Source organism: Triturus cristatus, chromosome 3_1 (genome assembly GCF_964204655.1).
Source record: "Triturus cristatus chromosome 3_1, aTriCri1.1, whole genome shotgun sequence".
Taxonomy (NCBI): Eukaryota; Metazoa; Chordata; class Amphibia; order Caudata; family Salamandridae; genus Triturus; species Triturus cristatus.
Window position 1 is genome coordinate 49191871 of NC_140583.1, and position 26721 is coordinate 49218591.

At 46.0% G+C, this 26721-nt stretch overlaps 1 protein-coding gene across 2 annotated transcripts in view; it reads left to right on the forward strand.

Moving 5' to 3' along the window:
* The window catches only part of LOC146859674 (astacin-like metalloendopeptidase), a 565544-nt gene that overhangs the window by 13801 nt on the left and 525022 nt on the right, over positions 1–26721 (forward strand). For both annotated transcript variants that reach the window (XM_085643427.1, XM_085643428.1), the window contains exons 3-4: positions 19675–19776; positions 25571–25684. In XM_085643427.1, coding sequence (XP_085499553.1) covers positions 19675–19776; positions 25571–25684 — 216 coding nt within the window. The remainder of the gene's footprint in view (positions 1–19674; positions 19777–25570; positions 25685–26721) is intronic.

Consider the following 26721-nt stretch of genomic DNA (forward strand, 5'->3'; position numbering starts at 1 on the left):
GGGGGTAGTGCTGGTCAGCGAGATAGTTTTTGGCACCGGAGCAGTTAAATGAAGGCACTGCTGCGACCGCGCAGCGGACGCGCGCAGCGCAAGCCCGCCTACGCCCGTCTGTGCCCGACAGTCGCCAGTCGCCAGAACCCCTGCCCGTCTTCCCGCTGATATCACCAGTTATTCGCGTGAGGAGCTCCTGTCTTTGGAAACTAAATGCCCTTCGGCCCGCTGGGTGCCCCAGGATAGCTCCTTCAATTGTAAGCTCTGCTTATTTCAGCTGCCATGGGTGGACTGGGTTCCCCGTCCTTCAGATTTTGTGGAGTTTAAGTTCCTTAGCCTGAATTGTCGGTCGCTTGCGAAACACCATGCTGAGGTGTTTGATCTTTTAGTGGATGAGGCTCCAGATGCTTTTTTTTTTAACGGAGACATGGTTCACGCAGGATTCAGTGGCTGAGTCCTGGCTGGCCCTCCCTCAGGGCTATGTGTTGAAGGCAGTTAATCGAGGTGGGGGGCGAGGGGGCGGTATCGTAGTGATTGTTAAGGATGTCTATACCTGCAGCCTTAGCAAGGAGAATATTGCGGACTGTGAAAGGGCATTGTTCAAAATTATGCTGAACCACAACTTCACTATGTGCGGTCTTCTAATTTACCGGCCACCTGGCCCAGCTAATAGCTTTAGGGAAGACTTCCTGAGCAAAGTTGCTTTATACACAAGTAGGGCCGCAAATTTTACCATCTATGGGGATCTCAATTTCCATCTTGAGAATGATGAGAAAGCCGAGATTTCTATTTTTTCTGGCTGACCTGGAGGCCTTCCAGTTGGTACAATGTGTCCTTGAGGGTACGCATGTGGCAGGCCATCTATTGGACCCTATATTCTCTAATCTAAGTCCTCTAAAAGTTCTCCCGCCGGTCCCGCAGGCATGGACTGACCATGCTTTGGCCTCATTCTCGCTGCAACTGCAGGGAAAAGCCGACCCCCTCCACCCGGCACCAGTTCTGAAACGTCCCTGGCATATACTGGACTTGGGCCTGCTCTCTGTTTGCCTGTCTAGTCATAGGCTCCAGTCACCTTTAGACATGGAACTAGCGAATGCAGGATTCCATGAATGGGTGTCACTTGGTTTGGATACCTGTATTCCAGCTAGATTGAGAGGGAAGAGTCGAGGGCCATCCAATCCCTCGTTTAAATAATACATTAGTTCCAGCTAAAAAGGGTTCCAAGCAGCTTGAACGTGTTTGGAGACGCTCATATGATGCCACAGCAAAAATGGAATATCGGGCAGCCATTAAGCAGTATCACAGGCTTATTTGGAGATCACGAGCAGAGTATGTGGCCAACAAAATCTTGGCTAGCCCTAATCCTGCCAAGACAATCTTCTCCCTGCTCAAGGGCATGAAAAGTGCGGGCATATCTGCGGTTTCCCCGATTTCTTTGAATCTTCAGTGTAATGAGCTGGCTCATTGCTTTGTGAACAAAGTTGAGCGGATCCACCTCAACCTGCCTGCTGGGGCCCTGCTTGCTGAGATGGAGGTACCGGGGCCATTGGTCCTACGGTGGGTAACAGCTTGTCATCCTTTCCTCCCCTGTCACCTATGGATTTTTAAGCTCTTTGCCTGAAAATCAAGTCGGGCTCACCGGCGGATCCTTTGACCCCTGCCCTGTTTCGCCAGCTTCACTCTCTGATCTCTCCATTGGATATTGACCTGGTTAACCTGTCCCTGTCATCAGCAGCCGTACCCAGGGCATGGAAACATGCTAAAGTCATCCCGTTACTCAAAAAACCTTCCTTGGATCCTGCGGAATCAGGCAACTATCGGCCGATTTCCCAGCTGCCTTTTTTGGTGAAGTTGGCGGAATCGCACGTCAACTCCGTCGTTTCAGAGTTCATCGAACAGAATGCCATTCTGGATCCATCTCAGCACGGCTTCCGAGTTCGTCATGGTACTGAGTCCGCATTGCTGGCAGTGACGGAAGCTATTAGGGGCAGCTTGGACGGCGGCGACTCAGCGGCCCTGGTCCTCTTAGACTTAAGTGCCGCATTTGATACCATCTCCCATGCGACCTTGCTAACATGCCTTCAGGAAATTAGCATCAGGGATGTGTCCCTGGGCTGGTTTTGCTCTTTCTTGGAGGGGAGGTCCTTTCAAGTGTCTGTGCCACCATTTCACTGACAGGAATTTGCTCTGCATCAGGGGGTACTGCAGGGCTCAGTATTGAGCCCTCTTTTGTTTAACATCTATGTTCGCCCCCTGGCTGCAGTAGCAAAAGGTAGGGGGTTGTCACTAGTGTCGTACGCCGACGACACCCAATTGGTGATCACTTTTTCGAAGAATTGTGGTGCCAACTTGGTTAAGTTTAAAGAGGACCTCTTAGCAGTTGCAGATTGGATGGCGGCCAGCTCTTTGCAGCTGAACGCTAGCAAGTCTGAGATTATACTGTTTGGGAAGGACCGTGGTCTGAACAGTGCTGGCCAGAGCGTCTGAAACCCGTCCCCAGTCCCAAGGAGGTTGTGAAGAACTTGGGGGTCTGGCTCGACCAGGGCCTGACCTTCGATTCTCAATCAAAAGCAGTGGCAGGGGTGTGCTTTGGGCTCTTGCATGGTTTAAAACCATTGCTGGGCTTCTTTACCCCCAAGGTGCGACAAACCATCGTCCAGGCATCAATTCTGTCCAGATTGGACTATGGGAACGCCCTTTATTTGGGTGCTAATAAGGCCAGCATCAAGTGCCTGCAAAGGGTTCAGAATGCTGCAGCGCGTTTGCTAGTAGGACTCCCAAAGTCCTGTTCAGTTGCTCACATACTCCCTAAGCTGCACTGGCTGCCTGTCAAAAAACGCATTCAGTTTAAGGCGCTTTGTGTGTCACATAAGATCTTGACCCTTCAGGCCCCCTTGGGGCTGTCTAATCTACTTGAGTTTTATGTACCTCGGCACCATTTGAGATCGGCGGACCGTGCACTGGTCTACATTCCTCGTGTTTTGAGAGCCTGTGCGGGCGGTCGCTCCTTTCGTAGTCTGGCAGCAAAACGCTGGAATTCGCTTCCTACCCCCATCAGAGCAATCCAGAATCATCTGGCCTTTCGTAAGGCCATAAAAACTTGGCTTTTCCCCGGCCTCCTTGGTTAATACTGTATTTCTATCTCTTAGGTTCAGGTCTTGGGTTTGGGCTGCACTAGGATGCCCCGTTGCTGGGGCAGCCATGCGCAATACAAATCAGATTAATAATAATAATAATTATAATAATGGGAAGGGTGCATTGTAGGTAAAATATAGGACATGTACCATAAGTGTGTGACATGTCCTGGTAGTGACAAACAGCCATTTTGGTTTCTCACTACTGTGGGGCTGCCCTCCCATAGGACTGCATTGGGGATTCCCTGAGAAGTGTTTCAGTGGTAATTCCTGATATGAGAAGAGTAGCGTGGTCAAGTTTAGTATATTTGGAATGGTCATAATAAATGCTGTGCAATGGTGTGCACAGATTTATTATAACTATTTTAGAAATACCAGTTTAAGAAGTTGGCATTTCTGTGTGCTATGTGTCTGCCTGCCTGATGTGAATTGCGTGTCTGGCTTTTGAGTGACAGGGGCTGGGAGGTGTGTGTGGCTCCAGGAGGGTCAGGGTGAGTCAGCACTAGGCTGAATGGGACATCTGCATTGGGAGTAGTGGGAGGAGTAATCCCCTGACCCTGAATAGGTCTGTGCCTAGCTTGTACAATGCTGACTCCGCCCCCTGTGGTGTGTCTGATCACCGAGCCCCCACCTGACAAAGGGGAAGAGGAGCCAGTTAAACAGAGTGCTCCAATTCCCCCCTGAACCAGTTGCATCTGGTTCCCCCAAACCCTGTACTGCAGACAATGGACTGTGGAGAATAAGTATAGGGGCTGTGACCCCATGTTTTTGTGCTTGTTCCTGAACTTGCTGGGGTGTGCTGCTGGGGCCCAGGAGGAACAGCCCACCCCTAGCTCAACTGGATCTGTCTGGTCAATGAAAATTTTAGAGTAGTCAGGACTTTGCAGGATGAGAGAAGTGCACATGGCCTGCTTCAGGTCATCAAATGCCTTTTGATAGCTTACTGTCCACTGAACTTTCTTTGGCATTTCCTTAGATGTAAGATCCATTCAGGGGAGTCACAATGGACCCTTATCCTTTAACAAATCTTCTATAGTACCCAGTCAGTCCGAAGCATGCTCTGACCTGAGTGTGGGTAGTAGAAGCAAAAAAGTCCACTATGGTTTGGATTTTGCTCTCCAATGGTTGAACCTGGCCTCTACCTAATAGGTGGCCCAAGTACACAACCATGCTCTGCCCTATCTGGCACTTAATGGCCGTGAGAGTGAGGTTTGCCTTTTGCAGGGCCTACAGAACATTCCTGAGGTGGACCAGGTGATCCTCCCAGGTGGAGCTAAAGACCGCAATATCATATAGATATGCCGCATGTAGTAAAGTAGGATTTGCTTTTATAGTTACCCCCACTTTCTGCCTGGTGTTAAGCTGTTATTGACTAGTCTGGTTGGTATCCTGCTAATCAGGACCCCAGTCTCTCCTCTTTCTCCCCTAAATTGTTATGTTCAGTACTTAGGTACATCCCAGATTGGATACTGAGGTACCGTTATCAGTCCCTAGTTGTGGTACTAAGGTACAAAGGGCATAGGTACAGCAGAGGGTAAACAACCAAAATATAGAATCCAAAATATAGACAGGACAGAATATCGACTCCAAAATATAGATAGGACACAATATTGAATTACCAAAATATAGAAAGGACAGAATATCGAAATTGGGGTATGAAATATCGATTTCCATAATATCGAATTTAAAATATAGATTTCCATAATATCGAAAAAAAATTAGTGTTATATATGGTAGTATATGTGTTAAAATTATGTATTATTTTTGTAATGTATGTTTAAATTTTTTAAAGTAATGAATGTTATGCAATTTAATTTTTGCGTATTTTATTATTAGGAGCGGGTTGTGGGTTTATCGGGGAATTGCTAATTAATTTTTATTAATTGCTAATTAATTTTTATTAATTGATTAATTGATAATGTTAATTGTATTTTTTATTATTGGGAGTGGGTTGTGGGTTTATAGGGAAATTGGGTGGGAAGTAATTTAATTGTAATAAAGTAAATATTAATTTTAATTTATATGTATTGATAATTAATTATTAATTGGTAATTCATTTTTTTCAATTTCAATGGGAATTAATTTTTATTAATTGGTAATTATTTTTAATTAATTTTTTATTGGTATTGATAATTAATGTAATCTTATTTTAATATTAAAGCATTACTTTCCCTACTGTTGCACTCTCAGGAGTGGGAATAGTAATTTTTTACCCTCCCGCTATCCAACGCTTTCCCTACTGTTGCACTCTCTGGAGTGGGAATAGTAATTTTTACCCTCCCACTATCAAACGTTTTCCCTACTGTTACACTCACTGGAATGGGAATAGTAATTTTTACCCCTACGCTATCCAACGCTTTCCCTACTGTTGCACTCACTGGAGTGGGAATAGTAATTTTTACCTTCCCGCTATCCAACGCTTTCCCTACTGTTGCACTGTCTGGAGTGGGAATAGTAATTTTTACCCTCCTACAATTCGACGCTTTCCTTACTGTTGCACTCTCTGGAGTGGGAATAGTAATTTTTACCCTCCCGCTATCCAACACTTTCCCTACTGTTGCGCTCACTGAGTGGGAATAGTAATTTTTACCCTCCCGCTCTCCAACACTTTCCCTACTGTTGCACTCTCTGGAGTGGGAATAGTAATTTTTACCCTCACTCCCCATATTCAACGCTTTCCCTACTGTTGCACTCACTGGAGTGGGAATAGTAATTTTTACCCTCCCACTATCCAACGATTTCCCTACTGTTGTACTCACTGGAGTGGGAATAGTAATTTTTACCCTCCCGCTAGCCAACGCTTTTCCTATTGTTGCACTCTTTGGAGTGGGAATTGTAATTTTTTCCCCTACGCTATCCAACGTTTTCCCTACTGTTGCACTCACTGGAGTGGGAATAGTAATTTTTACCCCTACGCTATCCAACGCTTTCCCTAATGTTGCACTCACTGGAGTGGGAATAGTAATTTTTACCTTGCCGCTATCCAACGCTTTCCCTACTGTTGCACTCTCTGGAGTGGGAATAGTAATGTTTACCTTCCCGCTATCCAACACTTTCCCTACTGTTGCACTCTCTGGAGTGGGAATAGTAATTTTTACCCTCCTGCTATCCAACGCTTTCCTTACTGTTGCACTCTCTGGAGTGGGAATAGTAATTTTTACCCTCCCGCTATCCAACGCTTTCCCTACTGTTGCACTTACTGGAGTGGGAATAGTAATTTTTACCCTCCCACTATCCAAAGCTTTCCCAACTGTTGCACTCCCTCTCCATATTCAACGCTTTCCCTACTGTTGCACTCACTGGAGTGGGATTAGTAATTTTTACCCTCCCGCTATCCAACGCTTTCCTTACTGTTGCACTCACTGGAGTGGGAATAGTAATTTTTACCTTCCCGCTATCCAACACTTTTCCTACTGTTGCACTCTTTGGAGTGGGAATAGTAATTGTTACCCTCCCGCTATCCAAAGCTTTCCCTACTGTTGCACTCTCTGTAGTGGAAATAGTATTTTTTACCCTCCCTCTCCATATTCAACGCTTTCCCTACTGTTGCACTCACTGGAGTGGGATTAGTAATTTTTACCCTCCCGCTATCCAACGCTTTCCTTACTGTTGCGGGAATAGTAATTTTTACCTTCCCGCTATCCAACGCTTTTCCTACTGTTGCACTCTTTGGAGTGGGAATAGTAATTTTTACCCCTTCGCTATCCAACATTTTCCCTACTGTTGCACTCACTGGAGTGGGAATAGTAATTTTTACCCCTACGCTATCCAACGCTTTCCCTACTGTTGCACTCACTGGAGTGGGAATAGTAATTTTTACCTTCCCGCTATCCAACGCTTTCCCTACTGTTGCACTCTCTGGAGTGGGAATAGTAATTTTTACCCTCCCTCTATCCAACGGTTTCCCTGCTGTTGCACTCACTGGAGTGGGGAATAGTAATTTTTACGCTTTCACTATCCAACAAAATCTCTACTTTTTTTTACATTACATTTATTATTTTTACATTTTAAGCTTTTTTATATTATTTTAAGTATGTTTTATTTAATTGTTTTTAATATTTAATTACTTATAATTTATTTTTAATTCATTTAAAAAGTTCGATATTTTAGTTAACTATATTTTAACATTCTATATTTTGGAATCGATATTTTAGTACTTACCTGTTTGTAGATAGGGATTCTATATTCTGTACTTCGATATTTTGGAGTCGATATTTTGGGCATTCTATATTATGTCCCTCGATATTTAGTCAGTGAACCACCGCAGAGGTCCCCGATGGGCTGAAGCATGTATTATGCCACCAATGGGAGACCATTTAAACTGTAACTACAGGCCTGCCATTGGCTCCCTGTGTAAGCTGGTGCTGGCACCAGTTACAGAAGATACAGGTCCCCTATATCTAGGGTTACTGCACTTAAAACCTACAAGTCACCCCTATGGTAGGCCTTTACAATCGTAAGGGCAGGATGCTTGGTTCTAATTGTGAGGGTGCCCCTGCACGAGCAAGATATGGAGTCTATTCTCCTGGGTTGTAAGTGAAGCCGCCATATAGCATATAGAGGGGCACTGTGTAATTACGCAATGACCATCTCAAAATTGGCTGCAACGAATCCTATAATGTTTGGTATCAAACATGTTGGAATCATACCCCCACACAGTAAACAGTGTGGGAGGTATGATTCCAAGACCTGGAACAGGCCTCCGCTAGAGTCTCTGTGGTCCCGGTACCAGTCTTCCAGACCTGGACAGCCCAACATGGCTGCTGCCGACCAGAGACACGATTCTGCCCTCCTGCTGCTGAGCCAAGCTCGAGCAGGATAAGGCAGAACAATAGGTATCCTGTCACAGGGAGGTGTGACCACCTCTCAGATAGGATTTAGTGTATTGGTGCAGTGTGGGTGCGCTTGCCAGTGTCACTCAGGCTGCATGAGGAGCACATTTGGTGACTCCTTGCATAGTCCAGTTCAAAGCAGCTCTGGGAGCCGCTGGCTCCCGTTCTGTCGCGAAACTGGACAAAAGACATGGGAGTAGCCTCCCCACTGTCCAGAACCTCGTTTGAGAGGGTCCCCGGAATCGTCCCAACCCGTACCTTAGGGTACTTAAAGGCTTACCCGTGTGTAGGTCCCTAGATTCATTGTGGGACAGGATTCAATTCAGACACTACTTCAACTTCTCACATTCGTCTCCCTTCCAGTCTGCTGCATCGTCTGTGCCTGTGCACCATACAGGAACCTTCCAAGGCCTGTGGGCATCCACAACACCTGAAGGAATCTCCCTTGGAGTGAAGTAGTCACTTTCCTGCATCTGCAGACACTACAACTAAGCTGACCAGTCTGCTGATCCTGAGCTCCCACAGACTCCAAAAGGTTGAGCCACACTGGTGGTGGTTCTCCATAGCTCTGGATGCCTGCCATGCCCTCTCACTAAGTTTGAGGCTAGTATCCATCGTAGGAGCCGCAGGAACAGAACCCCTGTGCACCATGTCGACTTGCTGTTGCAAAGGCTTGTTGGCTTCCTTCCACCAAGATCTTCGGGCTCCAAGTAGCCCCAACTTTAAGCATATCCAGTGACCAGAATCTTTGTCCACACCACATCTGCACTGTGGCCTGTGACTTTTAGTGAGCACCTCAAGGTCCTCTTGCAACTCTAGTGCCTCCGGCCTGTGGGTCCTGTTGAGGATCACCTTTGTTTCTTTTGCGCTCCCCTGATAGCCTGGGGCCCCGCCCTGACTCCCCTGCTTGTGGCGGGTGCACTGGACCTTGCTGGTCCTGACATTGCACGTTCTTTGGCACCCACTTTGTTTTCAGTTGGCAAGGCTTGTTGGTGCTCCCGACGGACACCAACCCCTCAACTCTCGACATCCGACGTGGGACAGCTCGTGCATGGCTCCTGGTCTTTCACAGCATCACCTGGTCCTCACAGCTGCAGAGTCAAGGTAACCGTCAAGTCTCCTGCAACTTCTGACATCGGTGGGCATTCGTCATCCAAGTCTCCGGGTCACTCCTGAGTGACACAGTCTCTGTCCCCTTTGCTTGCCAGTACTCTTCAACTTGAATCCTCCTTCGGATTCCTCCGGACGCTTTCTCCTTCTCAAGCAGCGGCACTTTCCATGAGCATAAGAAATACACAATGGTGATAGTGCATGTCTTATATCGAAAAAAAGCTATGCATTAGCACTTAAAATCTTTTTGAATGCTTCCTTTTTCCAGTTCGCAATTGACACAGACGTACCGAAAAAGTCGGAACAACTATAAAATAGTGGCACTGAGATCATTATATGTACCATCAAAACCGGAACCGGTATGTTTTAAGCCCTATATATTGAGGCCATTCTAGTGTAAAACTACAAGACAATTTAAAAAGTTAGTGATGCCATACTATATTGTTTTTATTGATGCAGGCTGTGAAACACTTTACCACAGCAAAGGACAAGGAATTGGTACATAAGTTGCAAAATGCAACGGAATTGTAATAAATACAGTACAAAGTACCATTTTTTGAATACATATATCTTTATTCATACAGGCATTATGTCCTACGTGAAAACGTCACTGCCCTGATGAAGACCTTCGCACAAGTACACTGTTGTGGTCCCCCTCAATGAAGGTCGAAACGCGTTGGCGCTCTATATCTTAGAGGTTCAGAGCAAACACGGACAAAAATATACCTAATAGAGGGAATATTGAGTTAGAAAGCTTAAACTGTAGACTTTGTGTTCACAAAATTGTCTCTAACCTCTACAGGACCTCGATTATAGTTACAGTTGAGGACCCAATGGGAAAGGTTCCAACAATGATTAGAAATGTGTAGGACAAAAACAGTTCTAAAAAAAAGTATATCTGTTTAAATGTTTTCTACGTCAGAAATCCTTTGTTGTTTTTGTACTGTTTGTATTTTACATATGTAAGTAATGTAAATATTGTCACAATTGCAATGCTTTTTTTGATATAATTCTAAGGGTATGTTCAAAATATATTGGTCTAAGGAACCAAAAAATATACAAAAAGATATGAGAAATTACTCAAGGCTCAGAGTTAATAAAAAGGACTACTGAGGCAAAAGTAAAAGTCTGATTTATGGTTTCAGAGGTATTTTGTTTATATTCATTTGTACTGATTCTTTCCTCTGAATCCCTTAACAGAATCACTCCCCTTTAGTTCAAATCCTTCAGACATATGGGGTCAGTGAAAATAAGGGGTAGCCTGCAGGGCCGGACTGGAAACCGAAACCAGCCCTGGCTAACTGCTCGGCCAGCCCCCTGGAGGGGAGGCGTAGGACCGGTTTCATACATTTTTGTTACAGGGTACCAATAATGCCGGCCCCTAGTAACAAAAACGATCCCAGGGGACCAAAACCGCCCCCCACCCTGGCAGCCCACTGGGGAAACGCCCAGTGCCCGCTACGGCCAGTCTGGCCCTGGTAGCCTGTCCCAAGTCTTGCTTTGCCCTAAGTGTCCTGCAAGAGGAATATCCTGTGCTAGGGAGAGGATAAACCCTCTGAACTTCTGGGTATTACCAACCTCCTGGTGGCACCAGGCTTGGGGTCTCTACCTTCAGAATACAGGAGTCCCTCTTTTCAATAGATCCTATTGGACCCACTGATATTTCCTGGTCCCTCAGCAGCAGCTTGCTGTCTGAGGGGTTCAAGAGAGGGGCAGGCCTGCTGCTCCAAACTCAAGTCTGCGCTTGATGGGCCCCCTTTCCCCAGGAGCTCTGCCCGGTCAGGCCCAAGTTCCTCTTCAACAGTTCTTTCACAGGGACTTTGATTATCTCCCTCAGGAAGTTGATCTTCACTGGGAGTTTGAGAGGAGGGCAATTTTACCCTTCCTGCTCCTTCTCGTAGGAGGCACCAAGTCCATTCTTCCAGGATCCAGTGCTCCCTCAGTGCTGAGCTGTTTGGCCTGAGCCCTGGTGACAGCACTCCACTGGCAGAAATCCCCATCATTTCTGCATGTGTCCCGAATTCTACTTCAGCCCAGACTGAAGTTTCCAAATCATTGCCCAACAAACAATCCACAGGTAGTTCTGGAGATACCACAACTCTTTCAGGGCCAGTTACCCCTCCCCTAATAAGATTCACAACTGCGAGGAATAATCTTTCCTGACATTGCTAGTGTTGGTAACTTGGTACATTTGTCCAAGTATGATTTGTTCAGAGGACACATGTTTCTCTGCCACCATGGTGACACTGGCCCCTGTGTGCCTGAAATCTATTGCTTCTTTTCCATTTATCAAAAGTTGTTGTCTGTACTTGCCCAAGTTAGTGGGACGTACCAGTAGAGTGGCAGGATCAATACCACCATAACAGACCAAAATAACCTGAGCTAGAGTTCTGACAAGGCCAGAACCCATCTCAATGCCCAAGGTTAACCCAGCTAATCCCTTGGTTGCTATACTACCACATGTACTTGTGCTGGGGGAGCAGGTGCCTTAGCGGTAGTGGTAGTAGAAGTTTCCTTGGCCTTTGGGCGATCAGCATTCCTTGTTCAATGGGTCTTTACGTTACATAAATGGCACCAAGGTTTCTTTTTGCCATTTTTGGGATTTTGGGACTCACCTCCAGTTGCAAGTTGTTGGGGCCCTTGTGAAGACTTTTTCTTATCTTTACTCTGGTCCACATCCTTATCCTGGGATTTAGATGAATCTTGCTTCAACTGTTCACCTCCATTACAATGGTTTTTCTGCTTAACCCTGGTGCGGACCCATTTATCTGCCTTCTTTTCTAATTCTTGTGGAGAGATCAGACCAGAGTCCACCAGGTACTGGTGCGAAAGTTGATTCTGACAGTTATTAAGGATGTGCTCCCTTATTATCAAACTCTACAATCCTTCATAGTCCTGCACCTTGCTTCCATGAAGCCAGCCTCCCAGAACCTTAAAAGAACCACCAATTAAATCTACCCAATCCTGGGTATGTGCCTTCTGGGTTTCCCTGCACTTAATTCTCCACTGTTCAGTGGTTAAGCCAAACCTATCAATGATTGCACACTTCAGAACTGAATAATTGTCAGCATCCACTTCTTTAACAGTGAGAAGCTTATCTCTACCATTGTTAGCAAAGGAGAGCCACATGATAGATGCCAACTGCCCTTGAGGGACCTTCTGAAACTTATAGGCCCTCTCTAATGCAGTGAACATTTCTGTATGTCATCCCCCTCCTGGTAAGAAGGGACTATCCTGCTCAAGGTCCTACCATTAAAAGAGTTTCCCCTGACTTTAGGGACAGGAGAGCTTCAACCATGGGACTTCTGTCAAGGGCCATCTGGTCTTGCCTGAGTTGGAGTCTCACCTTTTCAAGCGTGAGCAGCTGGTATTCCCTATCCAAGGAGTCCTTTCTCTTAGTAGAGCTTGAGGTCCCTAAGGACTGTCCTGCAGCATTGGGCTCGACAGAGGGAGATCTAGACCTCCATTGTCTGCTCTGAACCCTACAGGGAGGAATAAAGGGGGAACTCCTTTAGGGACAACTTCTATACCATCCACACTATTCCCTAGATCAGAGTTTTTTCAAAGTGGAGTCTTCAGACTCCTCTTGATCATGCTCAGAATTAGGGCCAGTGGGGGTTACCCCTCCTGCCCCATCCTCTGAAGAATCCTTACCCACTTTGTCCTGATCTCCCAAACTCTCAGGGTGCTAGAGATCATCTAGGATAAACAACTCTAGGAGATGCTTAGTGGTTGGACTGCTACCTGTATTTAACATCTTAGAATTACACAGGGTCAGTAGTTCCTGGAACTTAAATCCACTATATCTAGAGGACTGGGGTGCACTAGCATCCCAAACTAAAGACATGGTTACTAGGTGTGGTGTAGTGTTGCACCTACCCAACCTAGTGTAAACTTAACTCTCTAAGGTTGGAGAAAGAGTTGTGCTTGACCCTTAACTACCCAACCCCAGGTTCAGTAGAACATGCTTATTTTTAACTGTGTTATATGTGCCTAATGTTGATGATGGTTTTTCAATTCATCCAAACCAAGATTAGCTAGTAAAACAATGCAGGTTTAATTTGCAACCACTGCACACCAATGTAGGAGGCTGGCTTAGTATATGGTGCAAATGTATGTAAGTGGGCACCCTGCACTAATCCCGACAACCCTTGTGGTGATGTTAGTGGTCTATCTGTGGAGAACAGCCTTCAGGCTTAGTCCAGAAGCAGTGTAAAGCAGCTTGTTTTACCAGAACCTAATGTTATTGATATAGATTAAGTGGAAAAGAACCATTCAGTATATTATAAAAAATAGATATTTATTATTAGACACTAACTAACACATACAAATATATCCTACCTGGAGATATACACAACGCACAGAATAAAATATATACTTTGCAATAAAAACAGGTAAGCAGCACAAATGCACAGTGGTCACCAGGGGGAGACCAAACCGTATAAGAAAATAGTGGTAAATGAACCACGACTCAAGTCAAGACTATACCCAGAAGACGTAGAAGTGCTGGGGACCCAAGGAACCACCCGAGGTAAGTGACTAGGAACCCCACGTAGACCGTGTGCAGAGTGGGAACACCACTGCATGCCCAATTCAAGTCAATGGGTAAGTCGCAGTTGCAATTTTAAAGAAGGACCCTTCCCAGTGGACCCTTTAAGAAGCCCTGTGGAGAACAGATCCACCCCACAATACCCTAGGACCCAGGATACCTACACCAGGCAAGCAGGGTGCATAGGTGTGAAGTGGCGTCGGAAACCACCCTCAATCTCCTTGGAGAACTTCAGGAAGATGTTGCTGCTGGGGAAGGTGAAACTGTCTGGTGGAACGCAAAGGTGAATTGAAGTTGAGAAGTACCTGCAAGCAAAGGAGACAGAGTCTATGCCACTCAGGAGTGAGCCGCAGGCATGTAAGACCAATGCCCACCGATGCCTAATGTTGTAGGAGAGCTGAAGGTGACCTTGGAACTGCAGCTGTGTGGACCAGGTGACGCTGAGGAAGGCCAGTAGCTGTCCACCAGCTGTCCCATGACTAATGTCGAGAGTTAATGGGTCGGAAGCACCAACAAGCCTTGGCAATGGCAAACAACGTGGAAAGCAAATAAGGTGCAGTGTCGGAACCAGCAAGGTCCAAGTGACTCCCCACAAGCGGGGAGTCGGAGCAGGCCCAGCATAATTAGGGTGGCCCACTGGAATCAAGGAAGACCCTCAAGAGGACCCACAGGCCGGAGACACTGTATTCTCAAGAGGACCTCGTGTAAGGCATTGTGGTGAATATATGGTGGAATGTGAAAAGTGAGTTAAAATTGACTACCAGAGAATACGTTTATTGGGTATCCCGTGGTGTCAATGGTTAAAAAGCAGTGAGGGTGCGATCTGAATATATGGGCGAACGCGCTAATAAAGTGGTCTACATGTTTCAGCCAATCCAGATCTAACTATGATCATGGCTTTCTTCAGAACCTAGGTGTAACTCCTGCACTTTTAAATATGTAAGTACTCACCATAATCAATTTAGGGGAGAAAGCACAGAGACTGGGGTCCTGGTTAGCAGGATCCCAGTCAGACTAGTCAGAAACAGCATAACACCAGGCAAATAAGTGGGAGTAACCATGAAAACGGATCCTTCTTTCCTATACTCAGGCTATAAACAACACATTCTTATGGTTGGTGACCCCGCAGACTCCTTATGTGAACCCTCTCCAGGTCCCAGACTGGATCCGGAAATGTGTATTTGCCAAAGGCATTCATCATCACCAGGTGGTGCTATAAAATTTTATTGGGTGGAACCACGTGGTCTCCGACATTGACGCCATTGATGGCTGCTGATTTGTTTTTTTGCTTTTGATTCAATGGTTTTCATTGAACATTTTGACTTTTAGGAGCATGCCATCCTCTCTGGTGTAAGAATTTAAGCACTGCAGTGCTTTTAGAAAGCAGATGTAAGTCACTGAATCACAGATGGAGTGCCTTTGGTGTCTGGGTAAAACAGAGGCTGACATGTCATGTTAGTTGACTGCCACTATGCATTCAAATGCTGTAATGGAAAGTGAAAATACAAAAAGAACAATCAAAGGACTAATGCTGAACAATGTTAAACATTCACCCCCAGTACAGAGATCTGGCACTAAATTCATAGTTTTTTTGCTCACCAAGCCATTCCAGTTTGCACCCAGCCATATGCAAATCAGCATTGCCCGTGCTCCAAATGGGAACAGTCCAGCCGAACTGGCGGGCTATGTTATCTGTGGTCTGAAAAAAAAAGCATCCTGGGACCGGTTTCGGGGTACCACCCCTCATCAGGCAGGCTAGCGTGACGCCAGTGGCATGTTGAGCAAGGGACCCACTTTTGGGCATACCCGTCCCACTTGGGTTGACAAATACAACAATTGAAGGACCACATGCTGTACAATGTCAGACAATAACCCCCAACTCAGAGATGTGGGCCTAAATCTATCATGTTTTTTGCTCACCATCTTATTCCAGTTTGTACCCAGCCATATGCAAATCGGCCCTGACCCTGCTTGCCATGGGAACAATCCAGATCGAACTGTCAGACCAGGTCTTCCGTGGTCTGGAAACAAGTCTCCTGGGACCAGTTTCGGGGCACCATCCCACATCAGTCACACTAGACTGACTCCAATGGCATGGTGAGCAGGGGACCCACGTCTGTGCATACCCGCCCCGCTTGTGATGACAATTACAAAAATAGCTTTTGATGGACAACATGCTAAATTATATCAAACATTCATCCCCAGTACAGAGATCTGGGCCTAAATCCATTGTATTTTTGCTCTCCATGCCATTCTAGTTTGGGGAGCAGGGTCAAAACTGATTTGCATACGGCTGGGTCCAAACTAGGGTGGCGTGGTGAGCAAAAAAACAATGGACTTAGGCCCAGATCTCTGTACTGGGGAGTGAGTGTATGACATTATTCAGCATTCCATCCATCAATTATTCTTTTTGCATTTGTCAACCCGGGAGGGATGGGTATTCCCAGATGTGAGTACAGTGCTCGCCATGCCACTTGATTCAAGTTATCCTTGCTGATGAGGGGTGATACTCCAAAACTGGCCCCTAGGATGCTTGTTTCAAGTCCGGGTAGGACCTGGCCTGGCAGTTTGAGGTGGACTGTTCCCATGGGGAGCAGGGACAAGACTGATTGGCATATTGATGGGTCCAAACTGGGATGGCATGGTGGTGAGCAAAAAAATTATAAATGTTGGCCAAGATCTCTGTACTGGGGGTGAGTATTTGACATTGTTCAGCATTCCGTCCATCAATTGTTTGTTTTGCATTTGCCGATTTGAGTGGGATGAGTGTGCCCAGAGGTGGGTTCTGTTCTCACCATGTCGCTCGATTAAAGTTATCCTGGCTGATGAGGGGTGATACCCCGAAACCAGTTCTAGGATGCTTGTTTCCGGTCCAAGTAGCACCTGGAAGTTTGGGCTGGACTGTTCCCATGGAAGGTAGGGTCAAGATTGATTTGCATATTGCTGTATCCTAACTGGGGAGGTGTGGTGAGCAAATAAATAATGGATTTACGATTGTATCTATGTACTGGGGAGTGTTTGACATTGTTCAGCATTCCCTCCATCAATTGTTCTTTTTGCATTTGTCACCCCGAGTGGCTGGGTATGCCCAGACGTGGGTCCCGTGCTCTCCATGCCACTGGTGTAAAGCTATCCTGGCTGATGAGGCCTGAAATCCAGAAACCGGCCCTAGGATGCTTGTCTCCAGTCCAGGGAGGAACTGGCCTGGCAGTTCGGGCTGGACTGTTCCCATTGGGCGCAGGGTCAAGACTGATTTGCATATGGCTGGGTCCAAAATTGGAATGGCATGGTGAGCAAAGAACGATGGATTTAGGCCCAGATCTCTGCACTGGGGTGAATGTTGGACATTGTTCTACATTCTGTCCATCAATTGTTCTTTCTGCATTTCTCACCCTGAGTGGGACCGGTATGCCCAGACATGGGTCTCGTGCTTGCCATGCCACTGGATTCAAGTGATCCTGGCTGATATGGGGTGATACCCTGAAAGCGGTCCTGGGATGCTTGTTTCTTGTCAAGGTAGGACCTGACCTGGCAGTTCAGGCTGGACTGTTCCCTTGGAAAGTAGGGTCTTCACTGATTTGCATATGGGTGGGCCCAAACGGGGGTGGCATGATGAGCAAAAAAATGATTGATATAGGCCGAATATGCCTCTTATTTCCACTGCCAATCATCCCGTATGTTGTTACAACGCAGTCGTTACTGCGACCGCGTTGTAACAACTCATACCATTACCCTGCAAGTCTTAACAACGACTTGTGGAGGAGGACGCTAGATGTTGGAATATTATATTTACTATTCCAAATCCATCTATGCGGACAGTAGGGAAGGTGTTGGATTTTAAATCCAACACCTTCTCCCCCCTTCACAAGTTGTAACGACCATGTTGTAACAACATGGTGACGGTTTCGTGGTTAGGGTTGTTTACCATATAGGCCTGGATCTCTCTGCTGGGGGTGAGTATTTGACATTGCTCAGAATTCCGTCCATCAATTGTTCGTTTTGCATAATGGAAAGTGAGGCTACGTTATGGAGGCATCTATGTGGAAATCTAAGTTGAGGTCACCGTGGAGGTCAAGAGGTCAGGAACATTGTCACATTCATCCAAGCAGTCTGCCTTTAGCCATCATATGAAGCATGAGAGATCCAAGAGCTCCTCTTCATCTTCCTCTTCAGAGCCACTCTATAGGGTCTTTCTCAGGCCAGCTTTCCTCCTCTAACTTTCAGGATCCAGTCTGCCTCCTAGAGGTTTGTGTAAGGAATCCGTCGGAGCCTAACCATCCACCAGATGTAAGCATGTCTATAGTGATAGATGAGGAAGCACCTCTCATCAGGGCTTCTCAGATGGGCTCTATCTTTTTAAGAAGACAGTACCAACAATTCTGAATGTGGCTTTTGTACCTTTAACTGGACAGCACCAGCATTTCATGTCAAGGCTTTAATACTTTTAAGAGCACAGTACCGACACTTTGCATTAGGGGTTCTGTACCTTTAAAAGGGTAGTAGCAACAGTTTTCAGTTGGGTTCCTGAAATGGACAGAAGCAACACATCTAATCAGGCCTTCTATACCTTTCAGTGGACAGTAGTAACACTATGCATAATGGCATCATATGCCTTTAAGTGGGTAGTACCAATGCTTCAGAAGGAGGCATCTATAGCATTAGGTGGACACTTCCAACACTTTACATCAGGGCTTCCAGTACCTTAAAGTGGACTGTTCCAACATGCTTCGAATGAGCTTTAATATCTTTATATGGACAGTATCATCATTTCTCATCCTTTCTTCTGTACAGTGAAAAGTACAGTCTCAAGCCTTCACAATGTGTTTTCTCATCAGGGCTTCTGGACAGTTCAACACAGCTAATCAAGCATTCTGTGCCTTTAACCCCTTGTGTGCCCATGACGAGCTGGACTCGTCATGGGCCGCGGTTGCGCTGTGCCCATGACGAGTCCAGCTCGTCATAAACCCCGCCCGCTAATGTAACGGCCGGCACAGGGCGGGGAAAGGGCGTGGCACACAAGGGGTTAAGCGGACAGTGACGCAACTCAAGCGAGCCTCTATTCATATGTGTGAACAGCACCAGCAGTTTTCAAAAGGCTTTCTAGACATTAAGGGGTATTTTTATTGAATTAGTGGCGCAGGGCAGTGCAGCAAGTCACCTTGCTGCACTTCCCTGCGTCACTGAGAAAGGGCAGGAATGCGCCATATTCATCCAGTACGGAGCTTTGCTGTCTTTTTTTCTTGCGATTGCACTGTTGTGGCTGTCTAGTGACAACGCAAGCACCCTTGCACCATGGTGCAGGAGTGCCTCCGTTGCATGCAGGATTGTTTTTTGTGCAGCAAGGGACACCTTCCTGCACAAATACAATCCTGAGAGGCTTTTTAATTTTTCTTTGTGTACTACAGAATACAGCACACGTAGAAAGAGTAAAAAATGAGAAATGAAGATATTTCTCCTTGTTACGCCTTGCCTGGGGATGTCGTAAGATTTTGGCACATTCTCACGATTACAGGTCCTTGAAAATGCGTCACAAACCATGGGAGTTGCTTCGGAACACCCTCTGCAACGCCCATGGAATGAACGCCGTATTTGCACACAGTACGGCAGCGCAGCGATTGGTACTGCATTGCCTTACTCCAGAGTTTTTGAAACCACGCAAAGTGGCTTTGCGTGACTTCATAAATCTGACGTAGTGGCTACCACTTAGCGTAGTGCAAATGTGACGCAAGCCACTCAAAAATATGTCCCTGAGTCTACAATAAACAATGACAGTACCAAATTCTGTTCATATTGGCCACAAACGCAGTCCTGTGCTCCACAGAGCTTTAACAGCAGTCAAGCGATGGCTGCGGTTGACGTGGAGGAGTTACTACTTGTGTCAGTGAAGAGTGAGGCTGTATGGATGTAGATTCACTTCTCAAAATCTATGTGTGATTCTGGTGCCTATGTGAACTCATTACGGTCACTATGAGCCCTCAGTTGGTGCAAGGGGTCCACATTCTCTGACGTGTTCTCACATCACGTTTACAACACTTGTCACATGTCACTTTCTCCCTAGATCCCATGGTGCAGAAGCAGGTCCTACAAGCCCTCAAGTCTATCCCAGCAGACTGCAAGGAGGCCCAGGACATCCTTAGGACAATCATAAAGGCACAGAATGGTGAGTGACTAAGAGCAGGCATGGGCCTGAGACAAGCCGTCTGTACTGATGAAGAAGAAGGAGAGGAAAGGTTCAGAGGAAAAGAGTAAGAGAGGAGGGGAGGGAAGCAGGCGAGGAGAGGGGAGAGCTGGGGAGGGGAAGGTCTGGGGATGGGGATCGGGAGAAGATAAGAGGGCACGAGAAATAATTATCAGAAGCTGGGACTGTGGACGAGAGGAGAGGAGAGGAAAGGACGACAGATGAAAAGAGAAGAGAGGAAAGAGGAGAGGATGCAAGGGTAGAAGAAAAGAGGAAAGCAGAGAAGACACAAGAGGGGAGGAGAGGGGAAAGAGAGAGGAAAGGAGAAGAGACAAGTGGAGAGTGGAGTGGAGAAGGAAAGCAGAGAAGAGAGAAGATGAGAGGACTGTGGAGAAGAAGCAAGAAGAAGAGAAAAGTTAATAGGAAAGGAGAGAGGGGTGAGGAAAGAAAAAAGAAAATGGGAATAAAGGAGAGAAGAATAAAAAAGAAGAGAGGAGAAGATAAGCGAGAGAGGAGCTGAGATGATAATGGGGTAGAGAAGACGAGAGCAGAAGAGAGGAGACGGATTTCACAAGAATTGAAAACATAAAAGAATTCTTACATGCAATGTTGTCACCAAAATATGTTGGTTTTTTCCCCGGACAATTGTGCCAACTCATTTTAATACTGTGAGTTTGGTACCCTACATTTGTTCTAAATGTAGATACTGCTGTACACGTCCATAACATCAGTTTAGGGGCTGGTGAATAACATGTCAGCCTTTAGGGGTGGGAAGGGGACGGGTGCTTATCCGCTAATTTTCCGTTTGTTTTTGTTTGTGAGTCAAATTGCAAAAAGAGCTGCTTGCAGTAACTATGCTGATATTCTTATAATGTCATGAGGCTGTTGCGCGCGATAATTATGCAGCATGTATTGAATGTTTTTGCAAAATTAACTGCTGTAAGACATAAATATTGGAGTATGTTGTCTATGTTCATTGTTTTAAGATGCATAATGTAGCACAAAAATAGCGTCGTTTTGAATGGGAAAGGTTGTTAATCAGCTAAAACACGTCTCGCTTCTTTGATGTGTTGTGAGGTGGGTTAGATATACCGATAGACCGAGACAGCATCCACATCTCCGGATTGGAGCCAAGAGACACCAAGGCTTGAAAGAGGGAATAAACAAACTTGGGGGCATATTAACACAGGCTTTATTTCCCCTTTTTTGGCTTTAAATGCCAAAGAAGCGGAGATAAAAATATCGCCCTATCAACAACAGGGTGCTAACATGCAAAATCGCATGTTAGCACCCTTTTTCACTACGCTTCCCTTTGCATCTCTAATGAGATGCAAAGTGGGCGTTCCAAAGCAAAATAATAGGATTTCTCCTATTATCAAGCTTCACGATAATCCTGTTAGAGACAAAAAAAGCAGCGCTAACCACGGTTAACGCTGCTTTTTTAAGTCTGCTAATTTTCAGACTGAGCCATGTAATCCAATGGGAGGTGGATTACATGGCTAAGTCCACCATGGGCTATCGACAAGGATAGCGGGAGGTGGCACTCGAGATTAGAGGCCACCACCCGACAACAGCGCATTTTTAACTCACAATTGAATTGTTTTAAAAATATCTGTATTTTTAAAACTACTAAAGTGTTGCTTATAAGATTGTTAAGTCTGAATTTATATGCCTTTTTAAAAAATTCACCAATCCAAAAGCTCACTCACCTTGAGGGCGCTCTGAATACTAGAGCGCCCCAGCAACTTCCTGCCTCTTCCCGGGTCCCGCTCACATGACTTCCAGGAGGGGCATAAATGCCGGTTGCAGCGTGGCAAGCCCGTCTGCACCCGTCCGCACCCGGCCGGGCCCAGGGCCTAGTCACTATGCCCAATTTCTCAAATACTCCTCCCCGGACCTCAGAATGCTGCATTCTGCCTCATTTAAGCCAGGAGCTAAAACTCTAGCACGCTTGCATCACTATAGCATTGGTCAGACTCGAGGTTCATTCCCCGAGGTCAGGCTGCCCGTTGCTCATGCCACCCAGCAACCAAAACAGGCAAACTTGGAGCATAAAGTCATGTCAATCTTCTACCTCAACACACGCTCACTAGTAAAACACCAGTTAGAAATGTTTGACCTCCTCGACTCTGAAAGACAAGATATTCTTCTGCTCACCGAAACATGGATCACCTCAGAATCCTCACCCAATATTTTAGCTGCCTTACCATGCGAATACTAAACTAATTGTCCGCCTGGTAAAACAGGCGGCGGAGTTGCAGCCATCATTAACAAAAATGTGAGTTTCTCTGCTCTCACCCCACTCAACCTCCCAGCCACAGACAACGCAGTGATAAAACTCGAGTCAAAGTTAGCCCCAATCATATGTATACTACTCTGCAGGCCCCCCCAGAACATGCCCCTGTTCCCCCACTCCCTGGGAGAACAAATTGCACCCCTAGTCACTAATCACACCAGAATTCTCTTGATAGGGGACTTCAATTACTGGGCAAGTGACCCTCAAGGAGGGCCACACTCTACCGAGCTGACTGAATCACTAGAAAACATGAATTTCACTCAACAGTTCTCCTCTCCCACCCACACTAAAGGCCACACTCTAGACCAACTCTGGACCACCAATATGGTGGTTTCAGTCTTATCCATCTCGCCCTGTGTCTCGTCTGATCACTATTTGGTAAAATTCTCCTTAAAACTCCCATCCTCCGGGAAAATAGCCACTCTAAATGGCGGTATGGTGAGAAAATGGAACTCTATTGACAGTAACGAATTCATTAACACACTGATCAATGCTGCGCCCCGTCCCATACATGACATCAACCAATACGAGGAATCCTTCTTGAACTGGCTCTTAGCGGCCACTAATACTCATGCCCCCCAAATTAGACTCACCTGCTGGCATGAGGCTCAGAGATGGTTCTCCCTCGATCTAAAATCTCAAAAACGCTCCCTTCGTCAAATAGAAAGAAAATGGAGACAGGATTATTCTCTAGAAAGTAAAACCATCTATGTCAGGGCCCTGAAGGAATACAAAAAGGCCATCTCTACAGCAAAGCCAACCTATTTCTCTTCACAAATCCTCAACTCCAAAAACCAAGCCAAAGAAATATTCACTGTAGTAGACGAACTGTCAAACCCAGACTTAGTCCTAAACAAACCCAAGCCATCACAGGCCCTCTGCAATTCCCTGAATACCTACTTTATCGACAAAATCACTACCATCAAAGCCAGCACTCCACAAGACCTCGCAAGGAATTAGCCCACCCACTTCCAGGAACTCCCACTCTATGGAGTCCTTCCCCCCCATTGACACACAGACCGTGAATAAATTACTAGCTAAGTTCAGATCCGGTTCCCCCCTGGACAACTGCCCCCCTCACCTACTGAAAACGGCTCTCATGGCTTTCCCTGATCCAGCCCTTGCCCTCCTGAACCACTCCATGGCCCAGGGCTGTGTCCCCAATGCCTTCAAGGAGGCCACAGTAGTCCCTCTCCTAAAGAAACCAGGCGCAGACCCCCAGACACCAGCAAATTATTGTCCCATCTCTTCACTCCCCTACATTCCAAGATATTAGAAGCCCACGTGGCCAAGTGGCTGTCCACTTTTTTGGAACAGACAGGTTTCCTCGACCCTAGCCAAGCTGGCTTTCGGCCAGCGCATTTCATGGAAACAGTGATCGTTGCAGTACTTGACTTCCTACGCGAAAAAGCAGACACAGGCACGCCTCAGGACCTGGTGCTGCTTGATCTCTCGGCTGCATTTGACACGGTCGACCATGGCATCCTGGCCGACCGTGTCAGAGAGGCAGGCTTCCAGGGCCCAGCACTCAGCTGGATAAAGTCCTTCCTAAAAAACCGCAGCCAGGCAGTCCGCATCGGCCATTTCATTGCCCCCAAACAAAAAACTACGTGTGGGGTCCCACAGGGCTCTTCCCTCTCCCCCCACCTCTTCAACCTCTACCTCCTCCCACTAATAAGATCCTTGAAAGAAAGAAATGTGACCACTTTTAACTACACAGATGACCTCCAACTTATGTTCAAGTTTGACAACTCTTCCCAGTCAATCTGACTTCCAATCCACCATGACATTCATTCGTCAATGGATGGACCATAATCATCTACAGCTGAACCCCAGCAAAACTGGACTGATACTGACGGGTGATGCACACAGACAGTGGGGCCCACATTACTGGCCAAATAACCTGGGCTTCCCCCCCTACTCCCACCACCTCAGTAAAAAGTCTAGGGGTCACTATTGGTAACGACCTGTCCCTCAAAACGCACGTAGGCACCGTGAGCTCCACCAGCTTCCTGCAGCTACGGAAAATAAGGAAGATAAGCAGATTACTATCTCAAGCTGCACTAGTTCAGGTCATGATAGCCCTCGTCCTATCTCGTCTTGACTACGCAAACGCCACATTCCTGGGACTCCCACTCTGCCTCACAAGGCAACTTCAACTGGTACAAAACCAAGCGGCACAATTAATATTTAAACAACCGAAGTGGCAACATGCTTCCCCTCTCCTTAGGAAACTGCACTGGTTCCCCATTCCCCAGCAATGTGCCTTTAAAGTTGGCTGCCTGGTGTACAAATCCCTAAACGGTCACAGTCCCAAATTCATTGATAACTGCATCTCCCGATACATTCCCACACGCAACCTCTGCTCAGCCCAACTCCACCTCCTCACAGAGCCGACCTTCAAGCTGAAGCGTCAAGGAGGACGCAGATTCGCGATCCTGGCCCCTCGACTATGGAATTCCATCCCCCTGGAAATCAGACTTAGCACGAACCTGCTCCATTTCAGAAAGTCTCTTAAGACATGGTTATTCACACTTACATACAAATGATCTGCTTCGGGCTGGCTACCCCCTAGTCTCTCTAGTGCCAAGAAACCAACCGGTGAACGAGCGCTTTACAAATCATTGCTAACATAACGTAACGGAAAAAATCCACATTTATATTCCACATTTATATTAACCAAGAGAGCTTCCACCACCAGCTGATCCAACCTTAAACAAGCACCCATCTTAAGATTCAGATGGAACAGTCCTTTCCTGTAAGCTTGAACCTCATTGTCACCTTTCACAAGAGAGAGGTGTGGGTTGACCTCTGTCCTTTCACTGCTGACCTTTTACTTTCCATTGCTCCTAGAGATGGAACAGAAAAGAAAGATAAACAGACAGTTCTTGAAGAGTGGGTCGCACTAGTGATGATATGTATCGTGCAAAAGCACCTAGTTGGTCAAATTGGGCCGTATTCACAAAAGTAATCTGAGACAAAATCTTAACTTTACGAATAGGATTTTGTCTAAGACCAAAACTTAAGTTTAAATGAGACAAAATCCTAACTTAAGTACTCCTAAATGCCTTCTGTGAATACAAAAAGTCGTAAAGTTAGGATTTTGTCTCAGATTCCTTTTTTGAATCGGGCCCTGTGTTTTTTATACACTAGTGAAGTGATGACCTCTATGTATTAACTGTCACATGCTCACCAGTACAACATTTTTAGCATGAATCTTCTTTGAGATTACTTGCACACAGTGCTATTGTAGGCTAGGAAGACGCTCATAGCACAGTATGTATTTAATAAGTAAACGCAGAATCTGTTCTTTCATTTATCTCAAAGCTACATGTGGAAAGGCACAGAAAGATGTGTATCTGCAGTCACATCCAGGCCTTTTTGGTTTGTGTGTCCATGACTAATATTCACTTGGACTCACAGTGAGATGGTAAAAGTACACAAATGTCAGGGATTAAGTATTGCTTTCTATGTTTGTAGGTTTTACAGAATTAAAGAACGCGGTCTCATCTCTCCAGAGACTGGCAGAGAAGAAGTGCGCAGCAAAAAAGGGCGTAAAAGACATCACCACTCAAATCCTGGAATCCAACAAAGGTAAGAGAGACAACACTGCTTACAAAGAAGAGTCCTAAACATAAACATTCTGAGTGAGTGGTGGAGAGTATTAGACATTGTTGGAAATTGGGTTACTGGTTGAGGGAGGTGAAACGCTTCTCAAGCAGCAACCACAATTCTTGTCACGGTGAAACCCAAACAAACCCCAAATTAAGCTGTGCTTAACCCTCTAGTAGTTTGGCACAAAATAGTTAGGCTTATCTTAGAGGCAACGTATAAAGTATTTATGCAGAACTTCAAACAGTAATAAAGTAAAAACACAACACGAGCAAAATCCCACCCAATTTCAGAAAAATAGAGTTGAACCAGAGTTATGCAGTGTTGGAAACCGGGCAACCGGGTTAGCAGTCACCAGGTTCCCAGCACAATGGTAGCTTGGCTCGAGCGGTAGGCCTGGGCGGTAAATTCCGTTCCGTTCGCGGAATTTGCGGAATTTGGGTAATTTCGCGTTCCGCGGAGAACGCGAAATTGCCCAAAAACCTGCGTTCCGCGACTTCGCGAAATTTTTTGCTTGTTCGCGTTCTCAATATGCGTGTTCGTGAGATATTTCACCCCGAGCACGCAAACAGCGATCGCGAACAGGAAAAAAGTATCGCGAACAAGCAATTCCGCGTGTTCGCGGAATTTCTGCGTGTTCGCGGAGATTTTTTACCGTTTCGCGGAGATTTGCATAACGCGATTACGCAAATTCCGCCCACCCCTATCGAGCGGTTGGGGGTCAGGCACCGTGTTAAGCGTACGTCACACCCTCACAATAACCATGCGTTCATCCGTTCCAAAAACGACACTACACCGTAAAAATAATGCAAGTCAAGTTGAAAATATATATGTCTTTATCTTATTTTCTCTTAGTTGCAGGTTTCATTACATAAATACAAGACAATAAGATTTTCCTTAAAAGAGCAGGTCAAATAAATAATACTACATTGAGATTTCAATAAATAGGTTCAGGTCCTCATTAAGCAAAGAATAAATAGATGTGCAATAAATACAGATGGCAAATAAATACAGTCAGA